The sequence below is a fragment of the Schistocerca serialis genome, chromosome 8 (genome assembly GCF_023864345.2).
Source record: "Schistocerca serialis cubense isolate TAMUIC-IGC-003099 chromosome 8, iqSchSeri2.2, whole genome shotgun sequence".
Lineage (NCBI taxonomy): Eukaryota > Metazoa > Arthropoda > Insecta > Orthoptera > Acrididae > Schistocerca > Schistocerca serialis.
Window position 1 is genome coordinate 568,072,235 of NC_064645.1, and position 19,514 is coordinate 568,091,748.

General features: G+C 45.0%; 1 protein-coding gene across 1 annotated transcript in view; it reads right to left on the reverse strand.

The window, feature by feature from the left end:
- The window catches only part of LOC126417124 (uncharacterized), a 147,919-nt gene that overhangs the window by 63,315 nt on the left and 65,090 nt on the right, over positions 1–19,514 (reverse strand). Inside the window, exon 3 of the mRNA XM_050085020.1 lies at positions 19,249–19,332. Within this exon, the coding sequence (XP_049940977.1) occupies positions 19,249–19,332 (84 nt within the window). The remainder of the gene's footprint in view (positions 1–19,248; positions 19,333–19,514) is intronic.

Here is a 19,514-nt window from a genome sequence, read left to right on the forward strand (position 1 = left end):
CGAGTATTCTTTTTCAAATGAACTAGTGATTTATTTATGTTTGTCAAATGTGCAAGGATCAACAAAAGTGAAGTTAGTTAGAATTTTGCTAAAGTACTCTCAGTTTATTGCAAAGTATCGCTTTTCAAACATACTGTACCAGATTGTTTGTACGTTACTGTCTAAACTACTGTTCACAGGTGATGAAAAAGGCAAATAAGGGAAACTCGTTAGAAACATAATTTACCCTTGATTACTATCATGAATGATTTTTTTTGACGTTAATTGAGTTCAGTGTTGAATAATGTGCCTTTAAAAGTACAATATAGACCATCCCAAGTGAAGTTAAGAAGTGACTTTGTTCAAATTAAATTTTGCTACTGAAATAATCAGAGTTTGTCGAGTGATACTATAGCAGTTTATGGGTCCCCACAATATTCTTCTCATATTAGAAAGATAATTGGAAAATTATTGCTACTAAGGAACTGCCCCCCCATGAACCATGGACCTTGCCGTTGGTGGGGAGGCTTGCGTGCCTCAGCGATTCTTTACAGACGGATGGAAAAACTAGTAGAAGCCGACCTCGGGGAAGATCAGTTTGGATTCCGTAGAAACACTGGAACACGTGAGGCAATACTGACCTTACGACTTATCTTAGAAGAAAGATTAAGGAAAGGCAAACCTACGTTTCTAGCATTTGTAGACTTAGAGAAAGCTTTTGACAATGTTGACTGGAACACTCTCTTTCAAATTCTAAAGGTGGCAGGGGTAAAATACAGGGAGCGAAAGGCTATTTACAATTTGTACAGAAACCAGATGGCAGTTATGAGAGTTGAGGGACATGAAAGGGAGGCAGTTGTTGGGAAGGGAGTAAGACAGGGTTGTAGCCTCTCCCCGATGTTATTCAATCTGTATATTGAGCAAGCAGTAAAGGAAACAAAAGAAAAATTTGGAGTAGGTATTAAAATCCATGGAGAAGAAATAAAAACTTTGAGGTTCGCCGATGACATTGTAATTCCGTCAGAGACAGCAAAGGACTTGGAAGAGCAGTTGAATGGAATGGATAGCGTCTTGAAAGGAGGATATAAGATGAACATCAACAAAAGCAAAACGAGGATAATGGAATGTAGTCGAATTAAGTCGGGTGATGCTGAGGGAATTAGTTTAGGAAATGAGACACTTAAAGTAGTAAAGGAGTTTTGCTATTTGGGGAGCAAAATAACTGATGATGGTCGAAGTAAAGAGGATATAAAATGTAGACTGGCAATGGCAAGGAAAGCGTTTCTGAAGAAGAGAAATTTGTTAACATCGAGTATAGATTTAAGTGTCAGGAAGTCATTTCTGAAAGTATTTGTATGGAGTGTAGCCATGTATGGAAATGAAATATGGACGATAAATAGTTTGGACAAGAAGAGAATAGAAGCTTTCGAAATGTGGTGCTACAGAAGAATGCTGAAGATTAGATGGGTAGATCACATAACTAATGAGGAAGTATTGAATAGGATTGGGGAGAAGAGAAGTTTGTGGCACAACTTGACCAGCAGAAGGGATCGGTTGGTAGGACATGTTCTGAGGCATCAAGGGATCACCAATTTAGTATTGGAGTGCAGCGTGGAGGGTAAAAATCGTACAGGGAGACCAAGAGATGAATACACTAAGCAGATTCCCCCCCAGGGGATCCACAACTCTTTTGTGGATACGTGCGTAGCGAGCACGGGGCCCCGAGCTAATGTGGCCTTCCTTCCTTTCCGGGCTGCATACCTTCCCTTTCCGCATCCTTCCCCATCCCCTGTCTTCACTCCCCCCCTCACCTCTTGCTCTTTCCTTCACTTTCTCCCCCTCTGGGAGTATGGTTTGCGCCTACGTCCGGAGACGGACGCTTGTAAATGTACCGCATTCTTCTTCTTCCTTGCTTGTATGTCTTCTTCCTTCCTTTGTCCATCTCCTTTCCTTACCTCTTCTCTTTACCCTTTTCTCCGCTGCGGCGTTTGAGACCCCCTCTTCTTTCCTTTCCCTTTCTCTTTCTTCCTCCCTGTGCGTGTCTGAAGGCCGACCCACGCACTTCCATGCGTAGCCGGTGACGGGGTAACGCGTAATTCCCCGCCCCGGGTAGACAGGTAGGACACGTACGTACCCCCTGGTAAAGGCCAGGCCCAGGGAGGGGTGATTACCCGAGCTGATACCTTCCGAAAGTGCCGATTGGTCCCTCCGTCCGTATGTCGGGAGGTGTGACCTGAGGTGTGAACAATCACCTAAGGCGGGTGTGCCCTCGGTGAGGGCCCCCACAAGGGAGGAGCGCGCCATCGGAGACGCCGGTAATCATGGTGGATTCTTCCGCAATGGTTTCCTCACCTTCCACTATGTCTGCTCACAAACGTAAGTTCACTGAGTCTCAGCCACAGACGGTTCTTCCATCGTTGCCACAGTTCCTTGTTGTTTCTCGGTCTGACGAAGGTCACGACTTTTCCACGGTCAACCCTTTCATTATTCAGAAAGGTGTCGACGCAATTGCGGGTCCTGTAAAGTCTTGTTCCAGATTACGGAATGGTACCCTGTTGTTAGAAACACACAGTGCCCTCCAGGCTCAAAAATTGCTGCGTACTTCTCTGCTCCACACCTTCCCTGTCCGGGTGGAACCGCACCGTACCTTAAATTCCTCGCGTGGAGTCGTTTATACACGCTCCCTCGATGGATTGTCTGACGAAGAATTTCAGCACTACCTGTCTGACCAGGGCGTCACCGCTGTTCATCGGGTTATGAAAAGGGTTGACTCGAACATCATTCCAACCCGCACTGTCTTCTTGACTTTTGACAAAGTTCAACTCCCATCAAAAATCAAAGCAGGCTATGAGATAATTTCCGTTCGCCCTTATGTCCCAAACCCTACGCGTTGCTATCGATGTCAGCGGTTTAATCACACCAGCCAGTCCTGTTCCAATCCGGCCAAATGTGTTACGTGTGGCAGGGATGCCCATGAGGGTGCTTGTCCACCTCCATCCCCTCGCTGCATCAACTGTATGGGTGACCACGCTGCTTCCTCTCGAGATTGCCCTGTTTTTAAGGACGAAAAGCTGATCCAGGAAATAAGAGTGAAGGAAAAGGTGTCGACCTTTGCTGCTCGAAAGTTACTCGCCAGTCGACAGCCCACCGTGCCTCAGAAAGGAAAATACAGCGCTGTCCTTGCTTCTTCTCGGCCAACAAAGGAGGCGGCCACGCAGACTTGCGACCTCACATTTAGTACCACGGTCGTCAGATCGGCCAGCGCAAAGATCGCCCGTTCAACCTCACCTCTTTCGCCTGCCCACTCTATGGCTCACCCTTCGTCGGGTTCTGCTAAATCTCGAGCCCAAAAGTCAGACGCCAAGTCTACAAAAAAAGAGCATTCTCGTGAAGAGTTTTTACGTACTGCAACTTCACAACCATCGGTTCCTCCTTCATCTAAACATACCTCCAAGAAGGCTACGAAGAAACACAGTTCCTCTCCTTCTCCGCCAAGGCGTGTCCCATCTACAGCACCACCTGGCGGAAATCGCCCTCGGCCATCTTCTGTGTCGCCGAGGCGCACTGTTGGTGGCCGGTCAACTGGCCGATCGTTGGTGGCAGGAGCTGCTCCTGACCAACCTATGGATCAGGATCTTCTGCCTTCGACTGAATGCCATTCCATGCTGTCGGTCGCAAGCTCTGAGCAGTCGTTGAGTTGACAGCACCCTTGGTGCCGTTCCTCCATTTTCTGTTCACCCTATGTCCATTATCCACTGGAATATCCGCGGCATTCGCGCCAATCGGGAGGAATTGTCGATCCTCTTACGATCCTACTCGCCGGTCATCTTCTGTCTTCAGGAAACAAAGCTGCGTCCCCATGACCGCTTTGTTCTCCCTCATTTTCAGTCCGTCCGATATGACCTCCCCTCAGTTGAAGGCACTCCAGCCCATGGAGGACTCATGATTCTGCTCCATGATACTCTCCATTATCACCCAATCCCCTTAAACACTTCCTTCCAAGCTGTCGCCGTCCGTCTTTCCCTTTCTGGATACACGTTCTCTCTTTGTACGGTATACATTCCATCGTCTACACCAATGGCACGAGCTGATCTCCTTCATCTTCTTGATCAGCTTCCACCCCCCTATTTGCTGGTTGGGGACTTCAATGCCCACCACCCGCTTTGGGGATCTCCACATCCTTGTCCACGTGGCTCACTATTGCTAGACGTCTTCCCCCAAGCGGATCTAGTCTGCCTCAACACTGGGCTCCCTACATTTTTGTCTGCCTCCACGGCAAATTTATCCCATTTGGACCTTGCGGTCGGTACTGTTCCGCTAGCTCGGCGCTTCGAATGGTTCGCCCTTGATGATACACACTCGAGTGACCACTTTCCATGTGTTCTTCGACTGCAGCCTCAACTGCCATATATGCGCTCGCGACGCTGGAAGTTTGCCCAAGCCGATTGGACACTTTTTTCGTCTCTAGCGACATTCGATGACCGTCGCTTTCCCAGCGTCGACGATGAGGTCACACATTTTACCGACGTTATTCTCACAGCTGCGGAACGTTCAATACCACGCACCTCCGAATTGCCCCGGCGCCCTCCAGTTCCTTGGTGGAACGAGGCCTGCCGTGACGCAATACGTGAGCGGCGACGTGCTCTTCGCATTTTCCGTCACCATCCAACTTTGGCCAACTGTATCCGATATAAGCAGCTCCGTGCGCGATGCCGTCGCGTCATCCGCGATAGCAAGAAGGCAAGCTGGAAATTCTTTACTAGCTCATTTAACAACTTCACTCCCTCCTCGGAAGTTTGGAGTCGGCTTCGACGGTTCTCAGGCGCGCCTAGTTTCTCCCCGGTCTCTGGGCTCACTGTCGCGCATGATACCTTAGTGGACCCCGTCGCAATTTCTAACTCATTGGGTCAGCACTTTGCTGAGATTTCGAGCTCTTCAAATTACCCGCCAGCGTTTCTCCCGAAGAAACGTGCAGCAGAAGTGCGGCATCTTGCTTTCTCCTCTCAAAATCGCGAAAGCTACAATACTGTTTTCTCCATGCGCGAACTCCAACATGCACTCTCTACTTCTCGCTCCTCCGCCCCAGGACCGGATGGTATCCATGTCCAAATGTTGCTGCATTTATCAACCCATAGCCTGCGTCACCTCCTTCGCCTTCATAATCGAATTTGGACCGACAGTACCTTCCCCAGGCGATGGCGGGAAGCTATTGTCGTTCCCGTTCCGAAACCTGGAAAGGACAAACATCTCCCCTCTAGCTATCGCCCCATTTCTCTCACGAGTAGTGTCTGTAAGGTTTTGGAGCGTATGGTGAATTACCGTTTAGCTTGGTGGCTGGAGTCCCGCAGTCTTTTAACACCAGCCCAATGCGGATTCCGAAAGCATCGTTCTGCTGTTGACCATCTTGTTGCTCTCTCCACTTATATCATGAACAATTTTCTCCGGAAACGCCAAACGGTAGCAATATTTTTTGATCTGGAGAGAGCGTACGATACCTGTTGGAGGACAGGCATCCTCCGCACACTGTTCTCTTGGGGCTTTCGAGGCCGGCTGCCCCTTTTTCTTCGCGAATTTATGGCAGAGCGCACATTTAGGGTGCGGGTGAACACTACTCTCTCCCGTACTTTCTCCCAAGAAAACGGGGTACCCCAGGGCTCCGTGCTGAGTGTTGTACTGTTTGCCATCGCCATTAATCCAATTATGGATTGTCTCCTTCCTGATGTCTCGGGCTCCCTCTTTGTGGACGATTTTGCGATCTACTACAGTTCTCAAAGGACCAGCCTTCTTGAAAGACGTCTTCAAGGATGTCTCGATCGCCTCTACTCGTGGAGCATCGAAACCGGCTTCCGTTTCTCACCCAGTAAGACCGTTTGTGTTAATTTTTGGCGACGTAAGGAGTTTCTTCCGCCCTCCTTACATCTAGGTCCTGTCAACCTTCCGTTTTCCGACGTCGCAAAATTCTTGGGTCTTATGTTTGACAGAAAACTGTGCTGGTCCTCCCACGTTTCCTATCTTTCGGCTCGCTGTCTGCGTTCCCTTAACACCCTTCGTGTCCTGAATGGTACCTCTTGGGGAGCGGACCGGGTGGTCCTTCTCCGCCTCTATCGCGCCTTAGTGCGCTCGAAATTGGATTATGGAAGCATAGTCTACTCCTCTGCTCGGCCGTCTATTCTTCGGCGTCTCGACTCTATCCACCACCGTGGATTACGTTTAGTGTCTGGAGCTTTTTACACCAGCCCTGTGGAAAGCCTTTATGCTGAGACTTCTGAACCTCCGCTGTCCAATCGGCGGGCAGTCCTTCTGAGTCGTTATGCTAGCCATCTGTCTTCCATGCCTGCTAATCCAGCCCATAACCTTTTTTTCGACGCCTCCTTTGATGTCGGGTATGCAGGCCGCTCCTCCTCCCTACTACCCCCGGGAGTCCGCTTCCGTCAACTGCTCCATTCTCTTTCCTTCCGCTTTCCTAAAACCTTCTTGACAACTTGGGGTACAGCACCGCCTTGGCACCGTCCCCGGATCGACTTGCTCAGAGACCTATGTCAATTTCCCAAAGATGGTACCCCTACACTTGTTTACCGTCGGGCATTTGCTGCTCTATGTGCACAAATGACGGAAGCCACATTTATTTACACCGATGGCTCGAAAACATCGTTAGGTGTAGGGAGTGCCTATATTGTTGGCGACACCCCAAATCACTTTCGGCTTCCCGACCAGTGTTCGGTTTATACTGCAGAGCTTTACGCTGTTCTCCAGGCTGTCCACTACATCCGCCGCCATCAGCGGATACAGTACGTAATCTGCTCAGATTCTCTCAGCTCTCTCCTAAGTCTCCAAGCTCTTTACCCTATGCACCCTCTGGTCCACCGGATTCAGGACTGTCTGCGCTTGCTCCACCTGGGGGGCGTCTCAGTGGCGTTCCTCTGGCTCCCGGGACACGCTGGTATCTGTGGAAATGAGGCGGCCGATATAGCGGCCAAGGCTGCAGTCTCTCTTCCTCGGCCAGCTCTTCAGTCTCTTCCGTTTACCGATCTACGGAGCGGTTTATGTCGCCAAGTTACTCATTTATGGCATGCGCATTGGTCAACACTTCCCCACAATAAATTGCGGGAAGTGAAAGCCGTTCCTTGCGCTTGGACCTCTTCCTCCCGAACGCGTCGTCGGGAGGAGGTAATTTTAGCTCGACTCCGGATAGGGCACTGTCTTTTTAGTCATCGACATCTTTTAAGCGGTGATCCTCCCCCACTCTGTCCCCACTGCTCTCAGCTGTGGACGGTCAGACACCTTTTAATTGAATGCCCCTATTTTAATCCGTTACGCTCCCGTCTACAGCTATCGCCTGATCTATCGTCGATTTTAGCAGATGACACGCGCTCAGCTGACCGCGTTCTACAGTTTATTAGTGACAGTGAAATGACGTCAGTCATTTGAAGTTTTTTTTTTTGTGGACAACCAACCCCTTTCTATAGTGGACTTTTAAGCATTCCTTCTGCCTTTAGTTTCTCCAATTTTCTGACTATGTTTCCATTGCTGCTGATTTTAAATTTCGTTTTTTTCCTGTTTTCTACGTCACGGGCTGGGCGCTAATGACCATAGAAGTTTTGCGCCCTAAAACCACAAACAAAAAAAACAAAAAAAACAAAAAAACTAAGCAGATTCAGAAGGATGTAGGTTGCAGTAGGTACTGGGAGATGAAGAAGCTTGCACAGGATAGAGTAGCATGGAGAGCTGCATCAAACCAGCCTCAGGACTGAAGACCACAACAACAACAACAAGGAAATCTGATATATTTCTTTAAACGGGAGTATAAACAGCGTAATTTTGATATTATTTGGTTTATTTGTGTGGTTGTTAGAAGCCCCCCCCCCCCCCCACGTCCAACTTTAGTTCTGTACTTCCTGCAGTAACATCTCAGTACTGAGTCAAGTAATGATCTTTATTATAGCTGTCATTACTACGAGTTCGGTACATTTTTGCTTTCTATGATTACTGGTTCGTGCATTATTGATATCTATTGCTACCCACGGCTTAAGAGTGCCCTGTGTCCGTTTGTATCCTGTGTGCTATTCAAAGGCAATACTAATGAAAGCAACTTCAGTTACTGATATTCAATTTTCTTAAACTCATGTTTCCAAATTAACGTGCCAATTAGGCTGACGACCGTTAGTATTTTTTTCATTCACATATGTATTTTACTACTTTCATTAACCCAAAAGTTAAAGCCTGTTAAGTTTTTCCGTCAATTTCGATATATTCAAAATTACAGTTTTTATTTACTGTATAATAATGTGTGTAGCACCCCGCTGGAAAGAGTATATGTATGGTCTGACAATGTTTGTTTTGCATAATCACCAGCATCCTGTTCTCAGCCACACTATATCCAAGAATAATCCCTGAATGTATGAATGTGTGATTGTATGTATTCCTATCTGCCAGTGACGGGAACAGAGACTTTCTTGTGCTCTCTGGCAGTGTTATGGCACCCTTGGTAAAACTTCGTCAGAGAGGCCTATCAAACTTTTTATATCGAATGAAACTGTTCCCACTTGTTTCTCTCCGAACTGTTGGCAGTAAGATTCACCCCATTCCCTTAAAAAACTGGTCCTCTCAGCGACCGCCGTTTGCTAGCCTTTTTGAATGGCTGGTGAAGTTAGTTACTTGCAAATCAGAGCGTTTCTCGCTCTTCTTTCTCCCCGATTCACTGGCTATTCACCTACACTCCTTTATGAAAACGATACCTGCGGGTAACGGTTGAAACGTCTCCTTAGAAAAATTAATGAATTACTGTGCTGATAAACCTCTACGTTATTTGATTTTCAAACAGCTGAGCAAAACTGAACGTACTCAGACATTACTCTCTTTACTTATTCGGATCAACACTAAACTGACCCACAATATTTTTAGCGCAACGCAATCTGACTTTGAAAAATGCCTACAAAAGAATGGTCCTGACTAACAATAACCTATACCTTTCATGAATCACTTACCTCGCAAAAATCTTCGTTACTCGAACTACTGCAATACAGCGAGCGCCACTACTGCCAGCTAAATGAAAGATTCTAACTACTGATAGGCATAGTTAGCAAATGAAAGCTTTTGATAGAGAACAAACAATGTGTTTACCTTAATAGTGTTCAAAAGTTCATGATATCCAGTATTACAAATTTGCTCTTTCTGGAGGACACACGTCTAGATCGTCCGCTCTTAAAATTCTGCCATCTCTTTCCCCACATCAACCACTGATGGCGGCTCACCTCCAACTGCGCAACGCTACGCGCTGTTCACATCCAACTGCCCACCACTACAATAGCGAATAATTCAACAATGCCAACCACCCACAGACTGCACACAGCACAGCCAGTGATTTTCATACAAAGCGCTACGTGGTGTTACCAACATAAAAACCGGTCATAGTACACGCAGAATATGCGAGAAAAAAAGGGTACTCTTAGCATTTGCGCGTGTGTTGATAATTCAGCAAGGGACTGGTTAACAGCATGTCTGGTTCTAAGGACAATTCCAAAAACTTTGTGAGTGCACAAATAGTGGTTTATGTCCACAAGACTCTTCGATGGTGATTGTGCACCTGCACAGTCGCAACAGATGGCTGCTGGCCGTCTCTACAAGGACTGCAGTGGGTCTGCACCTTTGATGACCCACCAATACCATTATTTCTATCAGGACTACAGTGGGTCTGCTCTGTGATGACCTACCTACCAATATTATTCAACTTCGACTGACTCTGCTGTGGGTTTGCTCTATTGTGGCCCATTACCTGTCTGCATGTCAAGAGCTAGCACAGTCTTTCTGTTGGAAGGACTACACTACTTCTTCAAGACTGCATGGAAATCCACTAGTTCTGTATGCATTTTCTTTTACTGCTCAGACTTTCAGAAAAACACTGCAATTTTACTGTGATGAACGATCAGCACTGCCTTTATGGACTGTGAGAAAACCTTTGCTTTTGACCAACAGTATATCAATAAGTGTGTGCATTTGATTTCTTTGTTATTGTAATTATAAAAAAAATTTGAAATCTGTATTGGCCACTGCCCAAAACAATTCGTAAAATTTTTTGTGCGGAGCATGGGGGCTACGTAAGTAGTCTGTTTAGGTTTTTATGTTGGTAATACCACGTAGCGCTCTGTATGAAAATCACTGGCTGTGCTGTGTGCAGTCTGTGGCTGGTTGGCATTGTTGTAATATTCGCCATTGTAGTGGTGGGCAGTTGGATGTGAACAGCGCATAGCGTTGCGCAGTTGGAGGTGAGCCGCCAGCAGTGGTGGATTTGGGGAGAGAGATGACTGAGTTTTGAGAGCGGATGATCTGGACGTGTGTCCATCAGAGATAGTAAATTTATAAGACTGGATGTCATGAACTGATATATATATATATATATATATATATATATATATATATATATATATATATATATATATATATATATATAATGACTTTTTAACGCTATTAAGGTAAATACACTCCTGGAAATTGAAATAAGAACACCGTGAATTCATTGTCCCAGGAAGGGGAAACTTTATTGACACATTCCTGGGGTCAGATACATCACATGATCACACTGACAGAACCACAGGCACATAGTCACAGGCAACAGAGCATGCACAATGTCGGCACTAGTACAGTGTATATCCACCTTACGCAGCAATGCAAGCTACTATTCTCCCATGGAGACGATCGTAGAGATGCTGGATGTAGTCCTGTGGAACGGCTTGCCATGCCTTTTCCACCTGGCGCCTCAGTTGGACCAGCGTTCGTGCTGGACGTGCAGACCGCGTGAGACGACGCTTCATCCAGTCCCAAACATGCTCAATGATGGACAGATCCGGAGATCTTGCTGGCCAGGGTAGTTGACTTACACCTTCTAGAGCACGTTGGGTGGCACAGGATACATGCGGACGTGCATTGTCCTGTTGGAACAGCAAGTTCCCTTGCCGGTCTAGGAATGGTAGACCGATGGGTTCGATGACGGTTTGGATGTACCGTGCACTATTCAGTGTCCCCTCGACGATCACCAGTGGTGTACGGCCAGTGTAGGAGATCGCTCCCCACACCATGATGCCGGGTGTTGGCCCTGTGTGCCTCGGTCGTATGCAGTCCTGATTGTGGCGCTCACCTGCACGGCGCCAAACACGCATACGACCATCATTGGCACCAAGGCAGAAGCGACTCTCATCGCTGAAGACGACACGTCTCCATTCGTCCCTCCATTCACGCCTGTCGCGACACCACTGGAGGCGGGCTGCACGATGTTGGGGCGTGAGCGGAAGACGGCCAACCGGTGTGCGGGACCGTAGCCCAGCTTCATGGAGACGGTTGCGAATGGTCCTCGCCGATACCCCAGGAGCAACAGTGTCCCTAATTTGCTGGGAAGTGGCGGTGCGGTCCCCTACGGCACTGCGTAGGATCCTACGGTCTTGGCGTGCTTCCGTGCGTCGCTGCGGTCGGGTCCCAGGTCGACGGGCACGTGCACCTTCCGCCGACCACTGGCGACAACATCGATGTACTGTGGAGACCTCACGCCCCACGTGTTGAGCAATTCGGCGGTACGTCCACCCGGCCTCCCGCATGCCCACTATACGCCCTCGCTCAAAGTCCGTCAACTGCACATACGGTTCACGTCCACGCTGTCGCGGCATGCTACCAGTGTTAAAGACTGCGATGGAGCTCCATATGCCACGGCAAACTGGCTGACACTGACGGCGGCGGTGCACAAATGCTGCGCAGGTAGCGCCATTCGACGGCCAACACCGCGGTTCCTGGTGTGTCCGCTGTGCCGTGCGTGTGATCAATGCTTGTACAGCCCTCTCGCACTGTCCGGAGCAAGTATGGTGGGTCTGACACACCGGTGTCAATGTGTTCTTTTTTCCATTTCCAGGAGTGTACATTGTTTGTTCTCTATCAAAATCTTTCATTTGCTAACTATGCCTATCAGTAGTTAGCGCATTCAGTAGTTATAATCTTTTATTTAGCTGACAGTAGTGGCGCTCGCTGTATTGCAGTAGTTCGAGTAACGAAGATTTTTGTGAGGTAAGTGATTTGTGAAAGGTATAGGTTATTGTTAGTCAGGACCATTGTTATGTAGGGATTTTTCAAAGTCAGATTGCATTGCACTAAAAATATTGTGTATCAGTTTAGTATTGATCAGAATAAGTAAAGAGAGTAATGTCTGAGTACGTTCAGTTTTGCTCAGCTGTTTGAAGATCAAACAACGTAGACGTTTATCAGCACAGTAATTCATTAATTTTTCTAAGGGGAAGTTTCACTGACACCGACCGGAAATTTCGGTAACTCACTCTTGGCCCCCCCGACGGTGTGACATGCATCAATGTTCCATGGAACATGCATTCGTAAATTTTTTTTGTCTCAGTTAAGGGCAGATATCAGTCTTTTGTTAGGAAACCCCTTCATTAATTTCATTTAGTGATGTTTGAATTTGAATTATCCTCTTGTTCATATCAATACGGATCATGTGCATCACCATAGGTGTTTCTTTACTTGAGAAGAACTTCGAATTAATTTAAAAGCAGTGCTTTCCTCAGTCATCTCACATAGTGATACTGACATAAATCGAAGTCTTTGAATATGTACACTGGTAACTTCGAGGACTGAGTCTCCTCTAGAATTAAGTAAAAATTTGGCAACTGCTATGTCAAAGTTATCAACTTCAACGGTTAACTGGCAGCTTTGTAGTGTTTTACATGGATTTGACAACATTTAAAGGTGTGCTTTGTTTCTGCGGTAGGAATTTTCGCGTAACCCGATCGCCACGTGTGTATAAAGTAAAGATATCGTAAGCAGAAGCTTTCGTAATGAGTCTGATAAACGATTGTACGCCCAATAAAATCCAATTTTCATAATGGTTTTTAAACATAACGGTAATTACGGAGTTTAGTAATTTAAGGGCAAGGTGTTAACATCGACTTAAGTTACTCTGATGCGCAGCCTTTTGCTCCAGTGAGGTACAACAGAGGTGGAGAATGGACTGTTCCTTTTGTTACTATGTTGAGTGTCCATTTGAACGTCAATGAAGGATTATTCTTCGCCTTGTGTGCACTCCCAACTTCCATGTTGCTACCTCTGAAGTTATCCATGCCCTTATTCCACTATGAAATTTTATTTTAGCATAGCTATCATGCAAGTAAGGAACTGCATCATTTTGCCATTGGCTGATACTATGTGATGCTTTTCCTATCTTCGCCCTTGCCATGCGCATCCTCATTCTATAGCTGTAGCCACGGAAGCTAGAGAGATCAGGCCTTTTCTGATCCAGAATCACATACAGTCAGATTTTCGGTGTAATCTGTGTTTATATCACGTGCACCATATCTCTGCTAGCCGATCTGTATTATACGGACTTAACCGTTGCACAGAAAAATATCATTGTCTTGATAAAGATTGACGTCTTCCCAGAAAGGTCATTCGTGCACTCCCGGTTGGTGTGAGTAGGGCGAAATTCACATAAATCACTTGCTTCCTGCCGTCATTACTTTGGCCAAGTACTTAAGTCCACCGTTACACGGCCGCTAGCGTTACTAATCAAGAATAATAAGCAGTCCTCCGGGATTTAGGATGAGATTAGAGTTGGACAGAAGCAATAATAAAGAGAGAGACATATACATGTATTTGGAGACTCCCGTCAAAAATTAGTAGTACCCTTGCAAGAGTCTAATTTTTTATTCAGTGTCCTTAGAACATGATCAGCCCTTAAGTTTTCGGTTTTCCGTTCTGCTCCCGAAACTCGTACGTTAACCAAACTGGTCAATTCTCCTTGCTTTGTTTTCAGAACTCTTTCATTTTGTTGACTTGCTAACGAGGTAGTCTGAGACGACGCAGCTAAGGTCAATCAAGTTTTGATTATACAGAAGCGTGCAGTAACAATATTGGCATGGGTTAATTGGAAAGCTGACATCCTCTTCAAGTCTTTTGAAGCACTTTCTAATTTTTACGCTTTACGTGCCATTACGTGTGTTCGTGGGTAAGAGTGAGAATTAATTTAGGATGAACACTGAAATTTATAACCACAATGCTAGAAGCAAAATTAATTTCCGTATAGACTGTCCCCCTGTCTGGGCCTTAGTATGGTGTTTTACCCTCTGGTGCAAAAGCTATAAGAGGTCGATGGTCGATATCAGGCAGAAAACTGGAACTCCTCAGATATTCCAAAACAATCTTAAAGAGATCGCTAGTGGTCGTTACTACTATGATTTATTACAATATTCTCTGTAGAATCGTAAATCTCAGTTACGACTGATGTTCATATTAAACAGATTTTCAAATTTTTCACTTGTTAATAGTTGCTAGTGATCTCTGAAAAACAGTGAAGTTGCGTACATGCTTCTTTTCAAATACTGGACAAGAACGGCAGCTGAGTAACGCATTGTCGCTTTTCCAAAGGGGGTATTTGTTTTGATATTATATACAGCAACAAAGTTGTCTAAAGTTAGTCTTATAAAACGCACGTTACATCTACCTCATCTTTTCGTGTCAGAGATTAACTACCTTCCATCTCGCTACAATCATAAAACGATGTCTTATTTACCTAGTATAGTCACAGTGTCATAAATAAAACAAAAATATTCACAAACTCATACTGCGTTGCTGCTGGGTGATTCTCGACTAGTCGTAAATACACAGGGTGATTATAATTAAAATTAAACTTTCAAACTGCTGTAGAAACAACACCACTGGTCAGAATGACTTCAAATTGAAACGGAATATTATCAGAGAAGGGGGAACGCGTGTGACGGAGGAAAAATAAATAGTTACAAAATATACCAATAGATGGAGCCGTAAGAATCATAATTCAATAGTGGTCAACAACAAATACAAATGAATCATACAAAAATGCCTAAGATGTATGTCTGACGTTAAAAAAACTGTACTACTCAGTGTGCATGGGTGTAAAGGTGTGATGCTGTTAGTTACTTGACCCCATCCACCATGGCAAGGTCAAATCACATGGGATGGGGAAAATCGATTTTTAATTGTCCTGAGGACAAAAACCGCATAAAAAGCATCAGTCATAATGAAATCGCGTTATTCAATTCCGTGTGACTGGCGCAAAACATGTTCAGTACGCTGTACACCATTTTCCGCAACAAGTTGAAATCGAGAAACAGCATGTTTCAAACTGATCGAAGTGTTTCCAGGGTCACGATCAAAATGTGTTGCGCAATTCGTGCCTTCAATGTAGCTAAGTTTGCAAACGGAGCACTGAACACAATATCTTTCAGATAGCCCTCAGCCACACGTCACACAGATTAAGATCAGGTGATTGGTACGGCCAGGCTGTAGGGTGATAATTCTAGCATTTCCGAAATGTCGCTACAGCAGCTGCTTAACTGGATTTGCAATGAGCGGAGGTGAGCCGTCTTGCATAAAAATGATCCCATTCACACATCTGCGCTGTTGGAGAGCTGGAATGACGTGGCTGCGCAAGACACTCATATCGCTTACCAGTGGCGGTACAGGTAACAAAACCGGCAGCACCTGTCTCTACAAAAATATATGGCTCTATGATAAATGATGCCGTAAACCCGCACTACACAGTGACCTTTTCAGGTTGAAGGGGTACTGGTTGATTTACATGTGGATTTTTCATTGCCCATATTCGATAATTCTGTGTATTTACACATCTTGTAAGGGGGAAGTGGGCTTCGTCTGTCCACAAATTCTTCCACGGCCGATCATTGTCCACTTCCGCGCGAGCAAGAAATTCTAAAACAAAGGTCTCTCTTGCTGGCAGGTCAGCAGGAAGCAGCTCGTGCACGTGGGTAATTTTGAATGGACAGCAAAGAAGGATGTTTCATAGGTTTTTACCCGCCGTGCTCACGGGTATGCCCAATTTTCGGGGAATTCTCCATGAACTACACGTTTGCACACCACCACTGATCTCCTCCTGCATTGATGTGTCCACTGCTTCCACTGACGTCGAATCATTTCGTTTCCTCCCTCTACTAGGTTTCACACCAAAAGAACCAGTCTTTTAGAATTTCCAGATCATTTTCTCCAGACTACAGCCGTCATTGGAGCACCCCTTTCTTCAAACCCTTCAGTGTCCGGAACTTCTGCAGAAAGACGTGTGCACAGTCATCATTCTTGTAATACAGCTTTACAAGCAGAGCGCGATCCTGCATTGCGACAGTCACGGCGTACGTCGCAGAGGCGAAAGAAGGAAAAGCCGTGTACCCAGCGTGTTTATATCGACTTGAATGGGTCGTGCGAATAAAAGGTGTTTTCATTTACATATTCTAACACATATAGTGCCATCTATTAATCAATTTTCATACTAATTTATCTCTTCTGCCATACGTTCTCCCTCTTCTCCCGTTATATTCCGTTGCAATTTGATGTCGTTCTGACCATTGGTGTTATTTCTACAGCGTTTTGAAAGTTTAACTATAATTAATAACTTTGTATATACTTAAAGTACTTAGCACTTCATTGTTATTCAAAGTCGTACGTTTAGTTAGCTAATTTTGATGTCTCCTGTGTATCTCCTCTCCTTTTGTCCATTTTCCATAAAACATTTTTTATTGTTTATGTTAAATACAGGTATTAGCTTTATATCTCTCTAAAGTTTCTTTTTACCTTCTATTTCTTATCCAGCTGGACAGAACGAACTGTTTTAGAATTTGAACCATTGTTGAGCATTTGTTGGCTTTAGGCATTTCCAGTGAGTTGGATTTATATGACGGGGGTTCCAAAGTTGGGAATATCTATGAGCTGACTTGAAGCTTATGCAGTTGCATCACTACCAAGCGCTCACTAAAACCTCTGTTGAAACAAGAGAAAGAGCTGAAGGTAACTTTAATTTTAAGCGTGGATAGTAGTGTACCGCAATTATGCCGAGATATATTCTTGTATATATTAGTACTTGTGCCGACGGAGTAGAATCAGTGAACTGTTCGACATTCTTTTGCTTTAGGAGACATCATTCGCTACCATACTGCCATGCCTGATTCTTTTAGAGTTCTCAATCTTATTCGCTAAATCCGAGAGAGCTGGCAGTACCCAGAAGCGTTCCAAACTGTTCTCTGTGTGTAGACTGCTTTTTCGTTTTATTCTTTCCCTACTTGCTTCAGTCCTGAACCAACACAGCCAAATCGCAGCAGGCTAGGTAGGGAGTGGTTAGATTAGATTAGTGCTTGTTCCATAGATCATGAATACGACACTTCGTAATGATGTGCAACGTGTCAGGTTAATAAAAGGTGTCTATACAAGATATTACATCACACAAAATAGAACATGACACCTAATATTTTTAATTTCTTTTTTTTTGTGGGGGTTGGGGAAATTACCCACTTACTCTATCCAAAAATTCATCTAATGAGTAGATGGAGTTGCATTAAGAAATTCTTTTAATTTCCTTTTAAATGCTATATGGCTATCTGTCAGACTTTTGATACTATTAGGTTAGTGACCAAAGACTTATGTGGCAGCATAATTTATCCCCTTCTGAGCCAAAGTTAGATGCATTCTGAGCTGAGAAACCTGCGTCAGGGTTACCGGTTCTGGCACTTTTCTTCCAACCCAAGGAAGCGTCTCGACAACTTTGATCACCTAACCTTTTCTGTTTTACTCTGTAGGCCGCGGAGTACAGCAACGGAGTCGCCGTCTTTTCCCGCCACTTATAAAGCTATCTGAAAATGCAGAACGGTTCCTGACTGAAAATAAATAAATAGAAGGGGATAACTGGTTGCGATATTTGCCTTAAATCCTACAGAAACCTCCCGAAAACCTTGCTGGAGACAGTGCATTAATACTATTTTCAGTTTATTTCTGAGACTTTCTTATCTGTTGTGCGAAACAAAAATTAAAAAATTAAGTGCGCGAGCGCTCATGTTTGTGACTGAGTGTGTGCGAGTGAGTGTGCGTGCGTGCGCGCGCTTATGTCAGTGATTTTGATCCTTTATTACCTGCTACTTAATGAAACATGTATCTAACATTTCATAAGGCTTACCTGAAGGTAAGAGTATTGACCTACTGCATATTAAACGCCAACTTTTATATCCCAGCGGTTTGTTCAAATGGCTCTGAGCACTATGGGACTAAACTGCTGTGGTCATCAGTCCCCTAGAACTTAGAACTACTTAAACCTAACTAACCTAAGGACGTCACACACATTCCAGCGGTTTCCAAACATCGTGCGCAGCATAATGCTTTCGCAAATTTTTGGCCTTTGCCTCTCCTTCGCTGTTTATAGTTAAGAATCCTAATAGAAAACCAGAAATACGCCCCCCCCCCTCTCTCTCTCTCTCTCTCTCTCTCTCTCTCTCTCTCTCTCACACACACACACACACACACACACACTGTCTGTCTCTCTAGACAGCCAACAACTGGCAACAATACAGAAACAAAAGATACATACGGGAAAGTGGTAACCATGTAAATGAAGTAAGAAGGGATTCGTGTATTGTAACAGTATTATTTATCGCGGTGCAATCCAGTCAGTGCAACGCAGAGTCGATGGCCGGCTGAAAAGTAATGCTTCGGAATCTTTTATGTGAAAACTCTTAGGCTTTTAAATGAAACAAACGACATTAACATTCTACACCTTTATTCTTCACGTCTATATATTTTCAGCCTTTTGCCGCTAGAGCTCCGAACTGTAGTGTCTAACACGGCGGCTTGTAACGGAACTATGTCGGTGCGTGAGAAACCACGTGCTGTAATCGTGTTTCCAATTTGAAGAGGTCGTCCACACATTGAGCACCTTCTCCTTCAGGATAAAAATGACATCACACACGAGAACTGTGACTCTGCGACAATCCGACGCCTTGGGTTCAATGTCACCGATCATCCTCCATACAGAACCGACATGGGACAGATTTTCATCTGCTTCCTAAACTCAAAGAACACCTTCGAGAACTATACTTTGTGATGAACCGCTGCAAGTAGAGCTGAGGTTGTGGTTCCGTCCACAAAGCCAAACATTCTACAGTGTCGGTTTCAAAAAAATTGTCTCTCAGTGTGTTAGTCGCCATGGAGACTATGTTGACAAATATATATCAAGACGTGAGGAACAGGATGTTGAACGTAAATCTTTTTTTTAAAAAAAAAAGTTTTAGAAGTTTTCACATAAACATTTGTAGGCTTTACTTTTCAGCACGCCCCCGTATCACTGGTGCATAATACACATGAAGCAGCACTTGAGATTACACACAGGAATTAATTCTAAGATGTGGCGAGAGTAGGTATTGTACAACATATACAAGTAAAATGTTAATTAGTTAATATGCTGGTACTGACCAGGTAGCAGGCGAAGGTGAGGCAGAGGAAGCACGCCGTGTGCCACGCGCTGCCCAGCAGTGGGAAACCCAGCAACAGCCACGCCTGACACAAACACACAGACACTTCCCATTACAAGCTGCGACGTACCAGCGATTAAAAACAGTGTTACAGAAGGTACAGTACTTCTTTGTTTAATTCCAGACAATTATCACAAACGGATTGTCGTCAGACTACCGATTTGGGTACATAACGACCATCTTCAGATCAGTCGCGAAAATGGAAAT